Here is an 18,728-nt window from a genome sequence, read left to right on the forward strand (position 1 = left end):
ACTTCTGAAACCTGTTTTTCAACTATTTAACTTTGAGAGAAAGGGAAGATCGAATATATAAGGATAAATTCACACTGAAATAATTTCAGGTTTATTTCCCAAACATGTTGTCCTTATTCTGTTTTAAAGCAGACATACTAGGCACCAAGTAAAATCTTTGAGGGGAAGCATGAGGAGAGAAAGAAAAGAATAACTGAATCATCAATAGAATATGTCTAGTTTTTCAATTAGTCTACTTTTTCTAACGTCAAGACTTAAAACACCATGATCTTTTAGTGTAGTTCTCCTTAGCAAGAGGCAAATTATGTGGGGATTATAAGAGGAGTGGAAACCACAGAAAACACTGTCCTGTTTTGAAAAAGTGTTTTAATCAGGCAAAAGAAGCATCAGGACAAACCATTTTTAAAACAAAGTCTTCAAGTTGGGTATTGAGACTGGCAAAGGGAGAAGCAAGGAGAAAAGTCAGGGAAAGATAAAATATTCAGATGAAAGCCAAAGCTATTTGCAATTACATGTTAGAACTCAGGGTTTTGCAGGTGAAAAAGATGTTGCTTAAATATATTCATAAACCTGTAGTAAGATTTCCACTTAGCAGTTTCAGAAGATTTAACTAGCTGTTTAAAATATGACAAAACTGAATTTTAACAAATGATATTAAAATAGGACAGCCAATCAATTAACTGACAAAATAGAAGGCAGTGTGGGAGAGCCCTCCCCACATTCATTGCAGATTCGCAGCTCCCTCCGCCCGGTTTCCCTCCATCAGGCTAACGACCTCGTTTCTCCGGTAGAGCCTGGCCAAGTCGCAGGCGGTGTCCCCCTGATGGTTCCGATGCCCCACTTTGCAGGCCGTGTGCTTCACAAGGAACTCCACCACGGGGAGGTGGCCTTCTTTGGCAGCCAAGTGCAAGGGCAGGTTCCCTTCATTATCCTCGATGTTAACATCAGCTTGAAACTCCAGCAAAGTCTGTAAAGTGTCCAGGAAACCTGCTCTGGCTGCATCGTGAATGACAGCGAAACCAGTTCGGTCTTTCAAATCGGGATTAGCACCTCTAAGTAGTAGTCTCCTGGCAATCTCGGGATTTCCAAGTTTCATAACCTAGAAAAGAAGAAAAAACGGTAGAATCCTTCAAGTGCTCCCACTACAAGAATATTTTAAAATACCCATCTCTTTTTATGTATGTAACTATTTTTGATGAAGGAGTGCTTGGGGAAGACCCGTATGATCGGGTTTGAAGGACTCAGTTGCAGGAAATGAGTACTATTAGGTAAAAGTAGAAGAAAACTTCTAAAAATTGAGCTTCTATGATGGAATATCTTAAACGGGCCCAAAAGTAGGATAAATTGATTAATAAAATAGAATGAGTCCTATATTTATTATCTGACAACTTGGTTGTTGTCAGATAATATAAAATTCACTGACAACTTGGTTCTCTATCTCCCATAAAGAGTTGTGTAATTTCATGAATTTATTAAAATAAAAGAAGTGGAACTTGAGATTTAAGTAAGTCTCCTTCTGTTTGCTTGTTCATTCTCATAAGATGTGCCTGGGGTGTTAATTCTGTAAAATAAAATGTGGGTAAATTTTATTTTCTAAACAGCTGAAAAGAAATAAGGAGAGTGAGTTTCTTTAAATCCTCAAAGAAGTGTTTCCACACATCAGACTCCATCTAGTCTGATTTTATAAGTGTGAAAATGATCTCCTAAAAATCCAAACTTGGTATTTTCTTAAATTATTAATTTTCACAAGTTCTCTCCAAATAGATACAGCCCCAAGTTTCCAAGTATTTTTTAAATAGTTTTTTTTCTTTGCAATTATTTCATATGGGATATTAGGTGTGTTTAGTGCTTAGAATCCTTCACTTGAAATTTAAAAATGATACTGATTATTAAAGTGAAAAAAAAGCAACAGTGTTCTACATTGTCAATGTATTTATCTAAAACTAAGTTCATGATATGTCTTGTATTAGATAGTAAATGACTGTATGGAAACTGTTCTTGAAAAGAATGAAACAGTCATCCTACTATATTACTTACTGTTTCCTAAAGTTCTAACTAGTCTCCTAATTTTCAAGTGAGCAAAAGAAGAGAAAATAAGATATTAAATGTGTATTTTGGGACACAGACAGCTTTGTCTTGTGGTTTCAGCCCATTTATTAATCAACTGGTGATCCATCTTATTTCCTTTCGCAGTTATTATCAGGCATTTAGGAATAGCTATTTGTAAACTGCCAGTATTTTAAAAGCCAGAATTTGCTATTAAAATTTGCTATCAACATACAAATAATTCACATGACAAAGACTTATCTACTGGTGTTTAAATATATTTCACGCTAATAAGAAATCACTATTAGGCTCTCATAGTTATAAAATATTTTGTGGAGCAGCAATCAGTTGTACAATACATATAATTTAACCGTGAAAAATATAGTCTCATTAACATGCAAGAATATTTCAGCATTTTAATTGTTTTAATTTATATTTAGGTATATTCATAATAACCTAAATTTATAATACATTACACAGTAGGCACTCAAATGTTTGTGAAATTAAATATACACTGTAAAATACATACAAAGCTGATCTATCTCTTTAGAATGTTTGTTTTAAAAAATCACAAATTAAGTAGCATGATGAAATATATTTAGAATGAATAATATTTTATAAATGCAAACTCTATAGATGGCCAAGATGTTAAGCTTCCCTGTTGATAAAACCTTGTTGACTTTTAGCCCTTCCTTTGAGGCAGTGGTTAAAAATGATACATAATTTATTTTTCAAGAACTTCAATGAAATACTTTTTGGTTATGAAAAATTAACACAATCTAATTTTTACCACAACTGCCTCTAAATATTTAGTCACATCTAAGGACCTGAACTGGGAAAAATAAGAGACAGACACCTTGGATCTTTGTAAAGCAAATGTACGATTAAGGCCTTTGATATCATCCTGATTGAGAGGCTTACACTAGGAAGGGGGAAAAATCTTTTGTAATTGGATTAATAAACATAATTGTAGGAGAAAATTTGCCATATTTCACCAAAAATAATAGTAATGCTGGAAATTGTTTTGAAAGAAAGTTCTTTCTTGAGTTATGACACAACTTCAGAGTCAGGATTATACATACTGAAAATAAGCCTTGAGACTCCTGTTTGTGTGTGTTTCATTATATGTACTAGGACTAAGCCACAATAAATGGGTGTTAATATCTTGATAAGTATGTTTAATATAAACGAGACTGCAGAGTTGTTTTAAAAATGTTTGTCAAAACTTTTTTTTTTTGCGGTATTAATCTCCCAGTCTTCCTGCTCGTCAAAAGTCCTGCAAGATCCTATTCTTACAGGGTTAAGTGGCTCATTCTTTGTGATATTTATATAACATTTTGAATGTTCAATAGGAAACTTTTCAATATATTAAATTTGTGGCATTGCTATCATCACAAAACCTGTTAAAAACTACTAGGTGGAAAAAGAAAAAAAATCCTTTCCCCACTTAATCTACCTGAAATAACAAGATAATTTAGTATCTATAAGTTTCCTTAATACTGAAATTTTTGCAAGGTCAGTGTATTCTGATTTAAAATATACAGGCTGTATGGACTTCATCTGTCAATAGTACATCTCCTGCCACTTAAATTTCTAATTCTTGCAATTAAAACAAAGCACTCTAAAAACCCTCTCCCCAGTGGATTTTCAAAAACAGCTTTAAGTGTTGCATTTCGAATACGCATAGCTTATAAGAATATCATCAGAACTCAGATAAAGCAACTGTTTGAGACTACTTTGCCATTTTTCTGTTTCTGAGCCTTTCAACTAAGTTACATGATAACGTTCAGAGGAGGAAAAAAAATTATCAGGTACAATACTTTGCAGCTGGACGTGTTTCATTTGTTGCTTGTAAATCTAATTACTAAAAATTAGAACATACCAGGGTATGACCGCAGAGACAAAAACACTATAAACTGAGCTCTGATTAGAAAATTCAACTTTTTATTCCTCCTCGATCCTGAATGGGTGGATGGTATTACATTAACTGTGAAATGTACATCCTGTGCCCGTGCCCAGGCCACCCATTCCAAACGAGGAAAGGTCGTTGGTCAAAACCTGAAGCATTTGAAGAAAAAACACCCTTGCCAGTAGTCAAGAAAATTAACGTTAAAGTCAATTATTGGAGCAAAGTACGGAAACCACTAATAGCAGTGTATTTACTTCAAATAATAATCATAATAACGTGTTTACAGAGCTGTCTAAAAAAAAGAAAAACCAAAAAACTCAGCGCTGCTACGACTGCTACAGAATCCCCACCGTCACAAAAACATTCCAAAAATTAATACCAAACCTGGAACCCACTTGATATCGAGGATGTTATTGGATTTGACGAGTTTGTTCAAAGTACGTCATTTTGGGGAGTTGGATCCACTTAAAGATATAAAATATGGCAACCAACTAGTTTTTAAAACAGTTAAATTTTGTACCCCTGAAAGCTTAAAAGCTATTATTCTAGAAACCCGGGTCACGTAGGCAACATTGTTGACCTGTTTTCCCCACCTCTCTGGATACCAACCTGCAGCGCAGTTCTTCCAAATCCATTTTGTGCATTGACGTTTACATTATTTTGCAACAAACTAGTAAGTTGCTCTAGGTCCCCCCTGGCAGCTGCGGACGCCAACTCGTTCCCCCAAGGCTCGGCCATTCTTTAGGGTCCTGACGATCGGGAAAAGATGAATTAGTTGTTTTTCTTTTTCCCTTTTCCTTCGCTCCTAACCAGGCTGCATGATGGCATCGGAGACTGACAGAAGGACTGGGATGGTTAATCTGGAGTAGAGCTTGGTAGTAAATACTAGTAAGATCTGCCTGCCAAAAGCCCGCCCCTCGATTCACACGTGATTATTCAGCAAAACTGAGCCATTGGAGAGGGGCTCCGCTCCTCGCTTTTTAGCTTAACCCCTATGAAGAATTCTGGTGATTAAACTGAGAGATATACAGGCACACATATATTTCTGGTAAATTACTCTGGACGTAAAATATAGGCAGAGCTGGCACGTACCTACACTACAGATCTCCGTGAGGAATGTGTGCGGAGATTTAAGGCACTAGATCAGGGCAGAAAATACCGCGAAAAAAGAGACATTTGGGGGGGAAGAAAAGGCATCAACCCACCCTTGTTCACGGTGGTGACTTGAGCCGCGCGAGCCAGTACCGCAGGGGCAGGTCCTCGAAGGGGCTCGGTCTCCATCCGTCTCGCCGAAGGGGTAGTCCTGAGTCCTCCGCGGCAGGGAGAGCGCCGCGGTGGCTGGATGCTGAGGTGCTCCGGGGGTTAAAGATGATCGCCAAAAGCAAATGAGAGTAGCAGTTCCGTGGCCCTCAAGTTACAGGTCGTAACGACTCCTCGGTGGCCTTGGATTCTCCGGAGGAGCCTTAATTCGCGTTCAGGCCGAGCTGCGGGCTAACGCCGCGCGGGAGGGCTCCGGAGCCCGCCAGCCGGGCTACCGCAGCCCCACCGAGCCTCAGAGGCCGTGGGAGCCAGGCTCGGCGCGCGTCTCCGGAGACTGCCGGGCGCGCGGCGGGCCCCCGGCAAGCCGGTCATGCCGGCCCCACCGGGTCCTGGGACTCCCAGCAGCGTGAGGAAGGGGGAGAGCGATGCGGGAAGTGTCTATGGGGCCCGGGCTGCTGAAGCAGCGTGCTGCAGCATCGCGGCTGCACTGGGCAGCCCACCGGTAACTTCCCGCCTACGACCGAGCCAGTTCAGACTTCCTAATGTAGAAGCTCATTGAGCTGCCGCCGCCTCTTTTCCTTCCTTTCCCGGTTTTCTGAGGGCCTCCGGAGATCGGGAGGGTCCTGGGAAGTCACAGGCCAAGCTCTGAGTATCGGGAGTCGCCACAATTCCAGGGCGCAGCCAGTCCCGCCGCTCTTGGCGAGAACCCAGCGGCTTCGGCGCCGGGTGCCACTTCGCCAACCTCTCGCGGTCCCCTGGCCTGTGCCCCCAGCCTGTGCAGCCGATAGGGCAGCGGCCGCCAGCCAGCTGTGCCCTGGAGCCGAGCTGGGTAGCACCTCTTCCTCCCGAGCCGCAGCGCTCCCAGTGACAGTTTCTTTTGTAGCTGGTCCCCCCCAAATCGCCGGTCCCTGCTCCCTTCACCCCTACAGACACTTGTGCGTCGTGCCCCTTTCTGGTCTTTTCCTTCCCTCCCTCCCTCGCTTCTTTTTTCGCTCAAACAATTGCTGCTTCTGTTGCCGCTGCAGAGACGGTGCCGGTTTCTTCTCCCTTTTTTCCGACCTCATCAGCTTTTTTTGAAAAGAAAAAAATTGAGCGCTTTTTGAGTTGAAAAACCCGCCCCCATTTTAACGGCAGAGTTTTAAGGAGGCTCGGCTGAGTTGCAGCGCCGCGGGAGCGGGAAGGTTGGGCACCGCCCACGCCCCGCCCTCCGCCCTGGTGGCGCTCAAGCACTCTGCCGGGCTCGCCCCGCCCCCCGCCCCGCGCCCTTTCTCCCGCCTCCTCGCTCTCCGCTTTCCTCCCTCAGTCTCCTGCGCTGGCTCCCACCCGCCAGCCCAGCGGCCAGGCCCCAGCCGGAGCGGCTTTTTCGGACCCGCGGAGCCGGGTTCGGCCCCCTCCGGCTGGCGGGCGGAATGGAGTCTGCGATGTGAAACCCCGGGCTGCCCCGAGGCCGGCGGGGGCGGAGGTGGAGGAAAGAGGCTTGTTAATTAAGGCTGCGGAGAGCCGCAGGGCCTTGGAGGCTCGGCGGCGCAGATTGCTGGAAGGCGGAGAGGAGGCTGGCGCGAAGCGAGTCTTTCCCCGGCCCTGGTCGGGCAGCCCGGCCCGCCTCCGCGCTCCCCCGCTAGGCTCTCGAAGTTCGGGCGGCCAGGCCTACGGCTGCCGCCTCTTCCTCTGGGGCGCGCGCTGTGTAAACTCGGCCTCCTTTTCTCAGTGCAGAGCTTCGGCCTCGCACCTGCTAGCTCAACGCCCAGGGCCGCGGTGGGCAGAGGTGGCCGCGGGGGTGGAGGGAGAGACCTGACTGACAGCAAAACCAGTGCTCAGGAAAAGCAAAAGTCTTTTATAGACTGATTTTTACGAAAACTAAAGGCATGGTATAGGTAAGAAATCACGACGGACTCTGAAGCCTTAATGTTACAGGGACTTGAAACTGAAATATTCCATTTCTTTGGGGAAAGGGAGAAAAGCAATTAACTTTAAAGCAAAAAAAAAAAAAAGTCTTGGGAAGGATTTTCTAACAAGGCCATTTCTTTCTTGTCAAAGTTCTCTCTGACTACTTAGATGGGACTTGTTTTGGGGGGGAGGGGGTGTCTAAATGTAAAGGAATAGTATCTTCCTAATCGTTTATTTCAATCATCTGAGACACCAGTTCTCTGTACTTTTAACTTCCTCTTTTAGCTATGTAAGATTAATTAATTACTGTTTTCTATATTTTTTGCACTTAAAAATATCCAACACGGTTGCAGGATGCACCCAGTGGTCAAAATGAAACCAAGCAAAAAATGACAGGTGGTCTAATTATTACCGACTTCTAGCAAGCATGTCCTCAAGCAACATCTATACCCAGCTCCTTGAAGTACACTGGGAGTAGCAACGAAACACACCAACAACATTGGGATAATCATCTAGCATCAGATTGCCTGGTAGGTAGAGAGAGTTGAAACTGCAAAGAATCCTGCAGTGTTTCCTTTAACTGAATTGTTGAGAGGAAAATAACCAGAGCTCTTTTCTTAGGTAACTAAACTTGAAATGTGAATCAAACATGAACTACAACAGAAGAAATTAACTCCTCTCGTTTCTTACATATATTTAGACATTTCAAATAGAACATTTAGGATTCTATATATACCAGTAAATACCATAAATAATATAATTTACTTTTGATTATTCTGGGAAATTAGTATGTAATCTTTCAGTACAGCTGGAGGGTGTGATGATATAGTAGCATTGTTGGCTGTTAAGAGAGAACTGGCATTAGTCCAACTTATGAGAGTTGCTTTCTAGCATTTATTATGGTTTCTTGCTAAGAGAAGACATTGTAATAAGGAAGAATATTGTACTCATGTAAAGTATAGGTATACATGTGTTATCATTTTCATGAAATAAAATTCTTTTTGCTGAATAACGATAAATAAAACTTATGGTAATTTAAGATGCATACAGAGCTGGATTAATAGTTTTGGAGCTCTTAAGCATTGAAAAGATTTTGATGTCCCAGCAACTCACCTCATATGTAAATAAAAATAATACAAAACCAAAAAATAAGTGTAAAGGAGTCCAACAAAGTTCTGATTTTTCCCATGTTGACTACTTCAATGCTTTTGCTGAAATATTAAATTCTTTAAGAAAGTTTGTTTGTTTTTTACTCTGGCTTAGCTGGTGTCCTGAAGCATATACTTCGTTTGCTTATTGTATAACCCAGAACTGACTGCATAGAGATTACAATCTTAGTTCAGAAAGCGTAAGTAAGCACTACAAAAGACCTGCAATGAAAATCTCATATTGAGGGCTAGTTCACTGAAGTCAAAGGTGAGTATCTTTGCCCTCAATAAGCTTACATTCTAACATGGTGTACAAAAAAGATTGACAGTTAAGCATCTGTTATTTTGAAAGTAGTAGTTTGTCTTTTAACACAGTAATGATATCTCTCTCAAACACTGAAATAGAGCCTTTTAGTTGGATATAAAATACTAACAGTCATGGAAATTTTTTCAGCAGTTTATGCTCATTTTAAAGGCTTTATAGAAATACTACAGTCAAATTATTTTGTGCTTTTTCCCTCATTGACTTAAGTATGCATAGTTTCAGAATGATTAACTTACGGATATGTGTATATGGTATTTACAATTTCTTTACATAGTCCCAAAGTCTTCCTTTTGTTATATTTATAGATCCAAGAGAGGTAGAAAACAGACTGGTACCCTCAAGGGGCCTTTTTATCATTTCATTATTGTGGCTTTGGCATTTTATTTCTGAAATTCAGCAGGCTTTTTCATATGGGTTCTCACACCACTTATGAAAAGTCTTTTTGTAAAGTAAGAAAAAAAATGCCCAGTAAGCAACTCAAAAGTTTAAACATAATAGCAACAATTAATACTTATATAGTTTTTCCTGGTTATAACATCATGCACACATTATTTAATCTTTACAACTCTGGGACGTAAATATGATAACTATCCCCATTTTTCAGGTGAAGGAATTGAGGCTTATAGAGAATGTGACTAAGGCCAATAAGTAGTGGATATAGGAATTTGAACTCAGAATCCATCCCCAGGTGTTAGGCCTTTTCCATTACATAAGAGTCCAGTTCACTGGAAGCTTTGGGTTTGGAACTCTCCCAGACTTTTCCCTATGTGCTTCTTCCATTGGCTGGTTTTGGCCTGTATCCTTTCCCCTTTTCCTGTAATAAATTGTAACCATAAACTAAAAAAAAAAAAAAGAGTCCAGGATCAGGCACTAGTGTCCTAACAAACATTAAATCATTATATGAAATATATTTTGGGTTACTTAAGTGTGGATCTAACTGTAGTAGCATTAATCTTCTCAGGAATTAGATTGTAATTGAGTAGCATTGTTAAAAAGCTTGATTAACTTAAGGGATCAAGGTTAACACCCCCAATAATGAGTCATGTTGATATCATGTGTCCCTGATATGATGTGATGAGGACACATCACCTTTGTGGAATCCTTCCCCTGAATCCATAAACTCAGCATAATTCTGAGAAAACATTAGACAAACCCAAACTGAGAGACATTCTATAAAGTTCCTGACCATTAGTCTTCAAAAGTCAAGACCGAGCAATGGTAACAGATTGGAAGAGGCTAAGGAAACATGACCACTAAATGTAATGTGGTATGCTGCTTTGGACCCTGGAACAGAAAAAGTACATTAATATAAAAATCCAAATAGTCTCTAGAACATAATTAATAGTATTAATGCCAGTGTTAATTTCTTAGTTTTGATATCAGTACCATGGTCATGCAAGATGGTAACAGAGGAAGCTGGAAAAAGGTAAATAGGAGCATTCTGTACTATGTTTGCAACTATTATATAAATCTAAAATTATTTCAAATAAAAATTTAGCAAAATAACTAAAAGTAAACTTTATTATATATATTTGAAAAAATATGAAATAAAATTCCTTTTAAAAGAAGAATGGTAAGATCAAAGAACATGGAGATTCTAGAAAAAGATCTATATTTGAATTAGACTGAGCTCCATGAGTTAATGCAGTAAAACAACTATGAGAATGGATAGGTTAAAATTATTTTTCTTTGCTCATGCTTATGGACAGAGAATCTCTATATTTTTATTCTCTCAGTTTTTGACACTGGAATGAAATTGTTTCCTTTAAGGAAGGAATTCTGGGGAAATGAATTTTCTCTTTTTTTTAAAAGATGTTTTTGATGTGGACCACTTTTAAAGTCGTTATTGAATTTCTTAAAATACTGCTTCTGTTTTATGTTTTGGTGTTTTGGCCACAAGGCATGTGGGATCTTAGCTCCCCAACCAGGGATCAAACCTGCGTCCCCTGCATTGGAAGGCAGATTCTTAATCACTGGACAGCCAGGGAAGTCCCGAATTTTCTCTTAATTCAGTATTTATTTTTCTTTCATTTCTTTCTCTGTAGTGGAAAGTTACTCTGGATTCTGGGTATCCAACCATGAATAGTTACATCATAGGGAAGAATCAGTCTCTTCAGGAATTATACACTATGGAGGGTAAAATGCAGGGAGGCAACAGGGTGAGTGGAAAGAGCACTAGTTTTGACCTAGCCTTGAATACTAGGTCTGTCCCTGTATAGCATGACTTTGGGCAAATTCTTAGCCTATCAGAGCAGTTTTTTATTCTGTAAAATGGTTGTTGTAAAAATTAAATGAGATAAGGTGTGTGAAGTACCTGTACCTACTAGACATCCAATAAAAATAAATTCAAAGGCATTGGTTGTTATGTACCCAAGAGTTTGCTATTTATGAACTATTGTGAATATAAAAACACATAAAATGAAATGGCTGATAATCTCAAAGAACTTACAACCTTTGAGGAGAGATTAAAACATGCAGAGATGAAACAATTAGAGAAAAAAATTGCAGAATTTATCAGAGTATTAAACTGTGTTGTAAAGATAGTACAGCAGTGATTAGAAAGGAGAAGAATCCTTGTTGGCTTAAATATTATGAAAGAGGTGATCCTGAGAAAAGCATTTAGGAACTGGTATACAAAGTAATAGCAACTAATATGGTTTAAGGTTTTGAAAAGTTTTCACAAGCATTGTATCACTCAATAATCACAATCACTCTGTGAAATAAGTTTTATAAGCCCCATTTTAGAAGTAAAGAAATCTAGAGTCAGAGAAGTTTCTTGTCTGTTTTTGTCAAGTGGCAGAACTAGAACTCAAGCCTAGTAATGCTGACTATGAAATCTATGCTTGTTTTGTAAAAATATTTTATGCTTCCATGCATTTTCATAATTGTTTTCTCATCACCTGAAATAGTCATGTCAGAAGCTGAAGTCAAGAGTCTAAGTGACCCATCCAAGTTCCCCCAGCTAATTAGTTGGGAAAGCAGTACTAGAAACCATATGCCTGAATGTCTAGTGTATTCTCCCCCTCTTTCTGTATTACCACATTCTTTTAATTTCCAGATGGAGAGGAGGGAGGGAGAAGGGAAGCAGTACTGGATTTGAATGGGCTCCGAGATATACACACATGTCATCACAGAGAAAAATCTCAACTTTGCAGGGCTGCATTAATCCTGGCCATGTAACTAGAGACAATCATTCACCTGCCTTGTGCTGAGAATGACATATATGAATGGGGCAAGTGAATTGCCACACTTAAATTGCTGGTACTCTGTTTTACCTCTTAATTCATATTCGTGCTATATTTTGGAATTACTTCCTTGGGGGTGGCAATTAACCAAGAAACCCTTCAATTCGTGTGACTATGTATGGTTCTGTTCCTTATCTACCTCATTCTGGTCTAAATACAGACTATTACATGTGAGTTGTAGGCCAGAATATTTTCGTCTAGAGAAAAAAAAGCAGAATAAACCTAGATCTTTAGAACACCATAGTGCTCTTTTTGTTCAGGGAATACAAAGATTCTATATGGTGATTTCACTAGTTTCTGTTTTAACTGTACAGCACAAAATCAGCAAACTTACTTCACACTTTCAGGATTTTACATACTTTCCACCGCAAGTTCATGCTCTATTTCAGTCCAGAAGATGATATTTTCCCAAGTCAAAGTTGAACATATTCTACTGTCACTCTTCCTCCAGCGGGAATGACAAACTATCACACTTCACTGTACATAGTCTTCGACTATTCTTGGCTCAAAGCCTGATCATCTTTTTCTCGAGATCGATATTCTCACCTTTCTCAGCTTCCATGTCTGCCCCATGACTACCGTGGGAATCTGGTTGCTTGCCATTCCTTGTTACCGAATGTCTGAGGATGCAAGCGTCAGGGCTTGGGATCGAGTGTGACAGTGTGCAAGTGGGCTTTGACAAGTTGAGCATAAAAGACTATGTGAAGTTGTATTTTGGTGAAACAGAGAAAATGTACATTTATGAAATGTTGTTTATTAGACGGGATGTGACGGTGTGCTGAGTTGGTTTGTGAGGCTTGACGTGTATGTGTGTTACTATATAACCACGTAAGGAGCAGAATCTAATCCCCGCCCTAGCCACGGGGAGGCGGTACCCCGAGGCCTTTGCTTAATTCAAACCGGAATAACCTGTTGCGGGACTCCAAGCTGCCGCAGTTGCAGATTGGCGTCCCCGCCGGCGGCGCGCAGATCTCCGCCCGGTAGTCGCGCGCCCAGCGCCTGACAGGAGGGCAGTCACGTGGTAGCCGCAAAGCGGTGCTTTGCGACCTCGATGACAGGCAAAATGTGCGACAGCTTCGGCGCTGGCCAACCAGGGGCGGAGGCGGCGGCCAGGGAGGAAGCGGAGGAGGCGGAGGCGGCCGTGGCGTTCGCCCGCCTGCTTTTTCGCTCGCTTTCCCCGCCCCCGCCGGTCTTGTCGCCGTTGAAGGGAGCCGGCTGCGCGCTGTCGCAACCAGCCCTCATCCTGGCCGGCGACCGTAAGACCGAACCCACATCCCTACCAACCTCCCTGTTGAGGCGGCTCGGGCTCCGCGGGGCGCAGGCAAGCGGCCCAGGCGCCTGAAGGTTACCGAGTGCATGAGCGCTTAGCCTCCCGCGCTGCCCCGCCCGCCGGCCCGCCGGCCCGCCCGCCGGCTCGCCCGCCAGCCCCTCGGCGCCCGGCGGCGACGGCGGCGGCGGCGGAGACGGCCGCAGGAGGCGCAGTCTCCCGCCCGGGTGCGCGCTTCGCTCCCGGAGCCGCGGAACTCGGCAGCCGCCATGGCGTCCAACATGGACCGAGAGATGATCCTGGCAGATTTTCAGGTGAAGTATCGGGCCCAGTTACCCTTTCACCTCCAACCTCGTGGGTTCCTGGTGCCCAAAGGGTGGCCTCTTCCCAGCGTTTGTTTGAGCACTGCAGTGCTGTGTGGTTTGAGTTTTTATACGGTACCTGACATGAGGTGTGTGTGAGTGTGGTGTGTGAGTGTGGTGTGTGTGTGTGTGTGTGTGTGGGTGTGTGTGTGTGTTGTGAACTGTGGGGGACTATGTTATGTTGGGGGTGTGTAGAATGGCTTATGTACGGCTTGAATGGTGTTTGTCGAGTGAGTGGGTGTTCTGTCGGGTTGTTTTGTGCGTGGATTGTATTGTTTCCTGTATTATAGGTAGTGTGTAGAATTCGAGGATAAGTGTGGGGCTTTTAAGTATGAGGTGCTTTGGTGAGGAGTTTTGGGTTTGTGAGGAGGGTGTGCTGTATGGAGTGTGGGTGTGGTGTATTAAGGGGAGAGTAAAAAAGAATGATGGTGAGGAGGTGGTGAGGGTAGCGGGACATTGTGCTGGTTTTGAGGGAGAAATAAACATTTGAGACTGATGCCTTATTGGAGTCTTTGGGGTGTAGGAAGAGGAGGAGGCAAATAGACTGTATATATCAATGTATCTTTGCAGTGAGTTCACAAGCTTAATAAATTACCAATTCATATTTGTGGATTCCCTTCCTCTACAGATTTGAACTACTTGGTTGGTGTCCTTTCTCCAGGAGAAATTTTAAGGATGAGCAAAGATTATTTCTTACTGACTCAACTGTAGTGACACTGGCATATAAGTATTTTAGGGAGGACCTTTGAAAGTAGAGCTGTATGCTTCATGAAAGAGTTGGAGTTAGAACTAATACCCTGTAAACACCACTTTTGCCTTTTGATGTTGGAAGAAAATATTGTAGTGAGATATTTTTAACCATTTATTTTGGCATTAACTTAGAAGCTATAGTTCTGTATAGGCAGACGTTTCCCTCCTTTAACACTGCCGTCATTGCACATGGTCTAACGCTAGCATAGTAGGCAATATTTTTCCTTACTGATATTTTGTTGGGCTTTTTTCTTTCTCTAATTTTTAAAGTTACTTATTTTTACAACTAAATATTCTGATGGCCATTTCCAGAGTTTGCTCATTTAATTATTCAAGTCATATCTGCTACATTAGGAATATGCATATATCTGCATTTGATTATACTGTAACTTTCAAACTCAAACAGAAGGAAGTTCTGAAAATAAAAGTTGACCACAAGAATTTGGTGCTTTGTAGGATTAGGATTGGCCTGAGATTTTCTGCCTAATTCTTTCACCTTTTTTTTCATTCTTCAAGTTAGTCTTTTATCTAATGTGGAATGTAGTTGTGTGATAAAGGACTCTATATGTCTAGGAATGATTTTATCCTTTTGTAAAATTGTTCTGCTCTAGTAGGAATGGCTTTAAGCAACAAAAAGTATAGTTTACCTCATTAGAAGCTTTAAGGTAACTGTAACTTTGTTTTGATTTACCAAACTTTTGACTTCCTCTAGTAACTTGTAGCTGTTGGTTTTCTTATTATTTGTGACAATTATTATTATTATTATTTTTTGGCCATGCTGCGTGTCATATGGGATCTTAGATCCCCGACCTGGGATCCAACCCGTGCCCCCTGCAGTGGAAGCGCGGAGTCTTAACCGCTGGACTGCTGGGGAAGTTCCTATTTGTGACCATTATTATGCTTAGCTTTATCGGCCAGTCTGGAAATTTAGGATTCCTGCATTCAGAGGCAAAGTAAGATTTTCTGACAAGCATTTGGGATTTTATTTTGATTGCATGAAAACATTCTAATAAGTTTTTTTCTTCAAACCAATAGCAATGCTGTGAACAATTGTTTACAAATTGGAAAAAGCTTATGACATCTGCAGCGAACAATTGTTTTCCAAATGGTGAGAGTTAATTGCATATTGTCAAATAGGCAGGAGAACATTACTGGTAGAATAAAAGTTATTTAGAAAACTATGCACAAGCACGTTAGCCTTTTGTGTACTTTAGGAACCTTGTATTCCTCTTACAAATGATGATTCCAGATGAGTTTATTCTTGTGGACTTGGTTTTAAAATGGATTATTCTTCACTTTGCTGTACACCTGAAACTAGCACAACATTGTAACTCAACTATACTCCAATATGAAATAAAAATTTAAAAAAAGGATTTTTCTTACTTTTAAAAAATATTATGTAAAAGTTTTGTAGAATTGACTTTAAAAAATTAGCATTTATCCAGTTATCAGAAACCAGGCAATTTATTTTGAAAATTATAGCTCAAGACTTGGAATGTAGATGCTTGGATGATACTGGCTTCTTCTATAACTGGGCAAATCAATTTCCCCAGCCAAAAGTGAGCATAGTAAAATTATGTTGTTTACTTCATATGATTGTGAAAATTAATAATAGTTTTGAGAGCTCAGTGCTGCTCTTGTAGAAAGGGACATGATTTTTAAATGTGACTAGATTTTAAAAATAAATAAGTTTAAGATTTTGATTATTGCTGGAAAATACAATGTCTAAATATGGGAAAGTTTTTGAGAAGGATTTTGTATTCTCTATTTCCACTCAATAAACAAAGGACTTCTGTTGAAATCAGTGGCGGAGTGGCTAACAATCATATGAGGTAAATAGAACATAATTTTACTATTTTCACTTTTGGGTAGGGAAATTGATTTGACCAGTTATAGAAGAAGCCAGTATCATCCAAGCATCTACATTCCAAGTCTTGAGCTATAATTTAAAAAATAAATTGCCTGGTTTCTTGTAATGAGATAAGTAGTGGATGGAAGAGTTCAGCTCAGACTTAATGGGATAGATTTGAGACTTTGTAGGTGAGTGAACTAATTACAAAGCAAATATATTCCAAATTGTCCTCTAAAAGATTTTTTCCCCCAAGTAAGAACAGCTGCCAGTAGGAAAAAAATTTAAATTGTGGTGAAATACACAATAACATAAAATGTGCCATCTTAACCATTTTTATCAGTACGTGTCCAGTTCAGTGACATTAAGTACATTCACATTGTTGTGCAGTCATCACCACCAGCCATCTTCAGAACTCTTTTTATCTTGCAAAACTGTAACTCTCTACCCATTAAACAGTAACTTCCCATTCTTCCTTCTCCCCAGCCCCTGGCAACCACCATTCTTTCTCTGTGAATGTGAATGCTCTAGGTACCTCTAATAAGTGGAATCATACAGTATGTGTTCTTTTGTGACTGGCTTATTTCAGTTAGAATAATGGCCCCAATTTTGTAGCATGTGTCAGAATTTCCTTCCTTTTTAAGGCTGAATAATATTTCATTTTATGTATTTACCATATTTTGTTGATCTGTTCATCTGACAATGGACACTTTTTCCCTATGTTTTGGCTATCATGAATCATTAATGCTGTACATGGATGTACAAATATCTCTTTAAGTCCCTGTTTTTATTCTTTGGGGTATATACCCAGAAGTAGAATTGTTGAATCATATGGTATTTCTATTTTTAATTTTTTTAGGAACCGCCATACTGTTTTACATAGTGGCTGCACCACCAAAAGTTTGAATGGAGAGAATGACAGTGTAGTGTTTAATTAATTTGTAAATTCCACTCTGAACAAATGAGTTTAGAACTTGGAATAGTCCAACAGAAATCAGCTATAAATGTAAATAGTGTTAGCATAGTATATTACTGGTAAAGGAATGACTAGACTAGTACACCTACAGTTTTGGCTGACCAGAACCAGGAGGGGGTGTAAAGGAATTTCCTGGGTTTAAAAAACAGGCAGACACTGATGAATCAAGAGAGGTTTTTTTTTTTCTTCTTCCTTAAAGTTTTTTTTATAACAGATGCATTCAGGTGCAAGTTCCAAATCTTTTTCTTTTTGTAATTGTATAATTCATTAAGGTTGAGGTATAGAGCAAAAATCATTTGATCAAACAAACTTTTGAGACTGTATTCGATTTGCTTACAGATGTGAAAACATTTATCCAAACAAAATTGCGGTTGCTATTTAATAATTTCAGTAATTAGTTACCTCTTACTTTGGGTCTAGATGAACAAAAAAATGAGTCTTCTCCTTCCCCCACCCCTTTAACCTTTCAGTTAATGCCATGGTAAATTCTTTTTCCTCTAAGATACTTTTTTTTACTTATAATTTTCCTTTGGGAACAAAATGAGTGGTGTACCCATTTAGATTAGTGTCACATGTGGGTCTCATGTTTTTCTATTTATGTTTCTTTGTTACTGATAATATAGATACATAGATCATAGCTCTACTCAAGTGAAGAAAAAATAACTTTCACTAGTAGTAATATTTTCTATCAGACTTTATCATAAACAAAACTTATCTGCCTTTCTAAAAAAGTATTCGTTCTGAATCTAGTTCCATTGGTCACATATTAAGAGTACCTTTATTTCTTCTCTAGTTCGGCACTGATTTTGATGTTACTTTCAGTTGTATATCCTGGATGACACAATTGTGGCTTTGTTTTCTACTCCTGGTCTTTCCAGCTAGTAATACCTTTGCTGCCTAAATTGCTTTGTACATTTACATGTATTGGACTATCACTATGGGATGTAGTGAGTTTTCATTTGCCTATCAACTCCTCTTTGAAGCATGGACTCTTCCATGACACTACTGGTAAGTTACTTGTAGGTAATTTCTGCCCTTTCATTACATTACATTTTTTCCTTCTAAATGAAGCTGTGAATCACTCTTCTTTCTTTTTTAGTTTGACGCAAAGAGATATTTTCTACAAAAGAGGATACCAGACTGCGAGTAGAAATGGTATCGATCCAGACAGATAGGTATCCTTGGTGATGTTGTGGATGAGGGACCAAACTAAGTATTCATGGAACATCATCTTTATTTCCTGGGATGTTACCTTGGGTAGGAGATAGAACTATGGCAGAAAGTAGTCTTGTTAGTATTCTTTCTTTCCTTTCTTCACTGTCCCCTTCATTTTTAGAGGGACAAAGCATATTGTTTTGTGTCTGGATTGTTGGTCATTGGGAAAATAAGGTTTTGGCATGTAGATTAAAGTTTAGTAGTTAGTGGTTAAGAACATGGCCTTTGATGTCAGATTACTTAGATTTAAATCACAGCTCTGCCATTCACTCATCTTGTGATTTTTGACCAGTTACTTCACACCACTTTGCTTCAGTTTTCCCATATGAAAAAAGGGTTAATGTAAAGTGATTAGAACAGGTATCTGACATAGAAAGTGTTTTAATAAATTTTAGCTGTTATTTTCATTGTTGACAGTTTTTTTTTTTTGCGGTACGCGGGCCTCTCACTGCTGTGGCCTCTCCCGTTGCGGAGCACAGGCTCCGGACG

At 40.0% G+C, this 18,728-nt stretch overlaps 2 protein-coding genes and 1 long non-coding RNA gene across 3 annotated transcripts in view; 2 read left to right on the plus strand and 1 right to left on the minus strand.

Moving 5' to 3' along the window:
* Nucleotides 1-346: 346 nt before the first annotated feature.
* CDKN2C (cyclin dependent kinase inhibitor 2C) lies at nt 347-6,367 on the minus strand. The gene is made up of 3 exons (XM_027108596.1): nt 5,161-6,367; nt 4,565-4,704; nt 347-1,099 (listed from the first exon to the last, which is right to left on the minus strand). Exons 2-3 carry the CDS (start codon nt 4,691-4,693, stop codon nt 722-724), a joined length of 507 nt encoding a protein of 168 aa, XP_026964397.1. The 5' UTR covers nt 4,694-4,704; nt 5,161-6,367; the 3' UTR covers nt 347-721.
* Nucleotides 6,368-6,452: 85 nt separating this feature from the next.
* Nucleotides 6,453-8,334, plus strand: LOC113621593 (uncharacterized). The gene is made up of 2 exons (XR_003433229.1): nt 6,453-7,089; nt 7,456-8,334. It is a non-coding gene; the product is annotated as an uncharacterized LOC113621593 (long non-coding RNA).
* Nucleotides 8,335-12,974: 4,640 nt separating this feature from the next.
* FAF1 (Fas associated factor 1) overlaps nt 12,975-18,728 on the plus strand; it is a 488,997-nt gene continuing 483,243 nt past the window's right edge. The window contains exon 1 of the mRNA XM_027108597.1: nt 12,975-13,401. Within this exon, the coding sequence (XP_026964398.1) occupies nt 13,357-13,401 (45 nt within the window). The 5' untranslated portion in view covers nt 12,975-13,356. The remainder of the gene's footprint in view (nt 13,402-18,728) is intronic.

This window comes from Aethalodelphis obliquidens, unplaced genomic scaffold (assembly GCF_003676395.1).
Source record: "Aethalodelphis obliquidens isolate GAN/ISIS:26980383/991018 unplaced genomic scaffold, ASM367639v1 scaffold9, whole genome shotgun sequence".
NCBI classification, from domain to species: Eukaryota; Metazoa; Chordata; class Mammalia; order Artiodactyla; family Delphinidae; genus Aethalodelphis; species Aethalodelphis obliquidens.

Coding starts and splice junctions, on each gene's coding strand:
- CDKN2C (XM_027108596.1), bottom strand. CDS start 4,693: ATGGCCGAGCCTTGGGGGAACGAGTTGGCGTCCGCAGCTGCCAGGGGG. Junction 1,100..4,564: donor TTGGAAGAACTGCGCTGCAG/GTTGGTATCCAG, acceptor CTTCTTTTCTAG/GTTATGAAACTTGGAAATCC.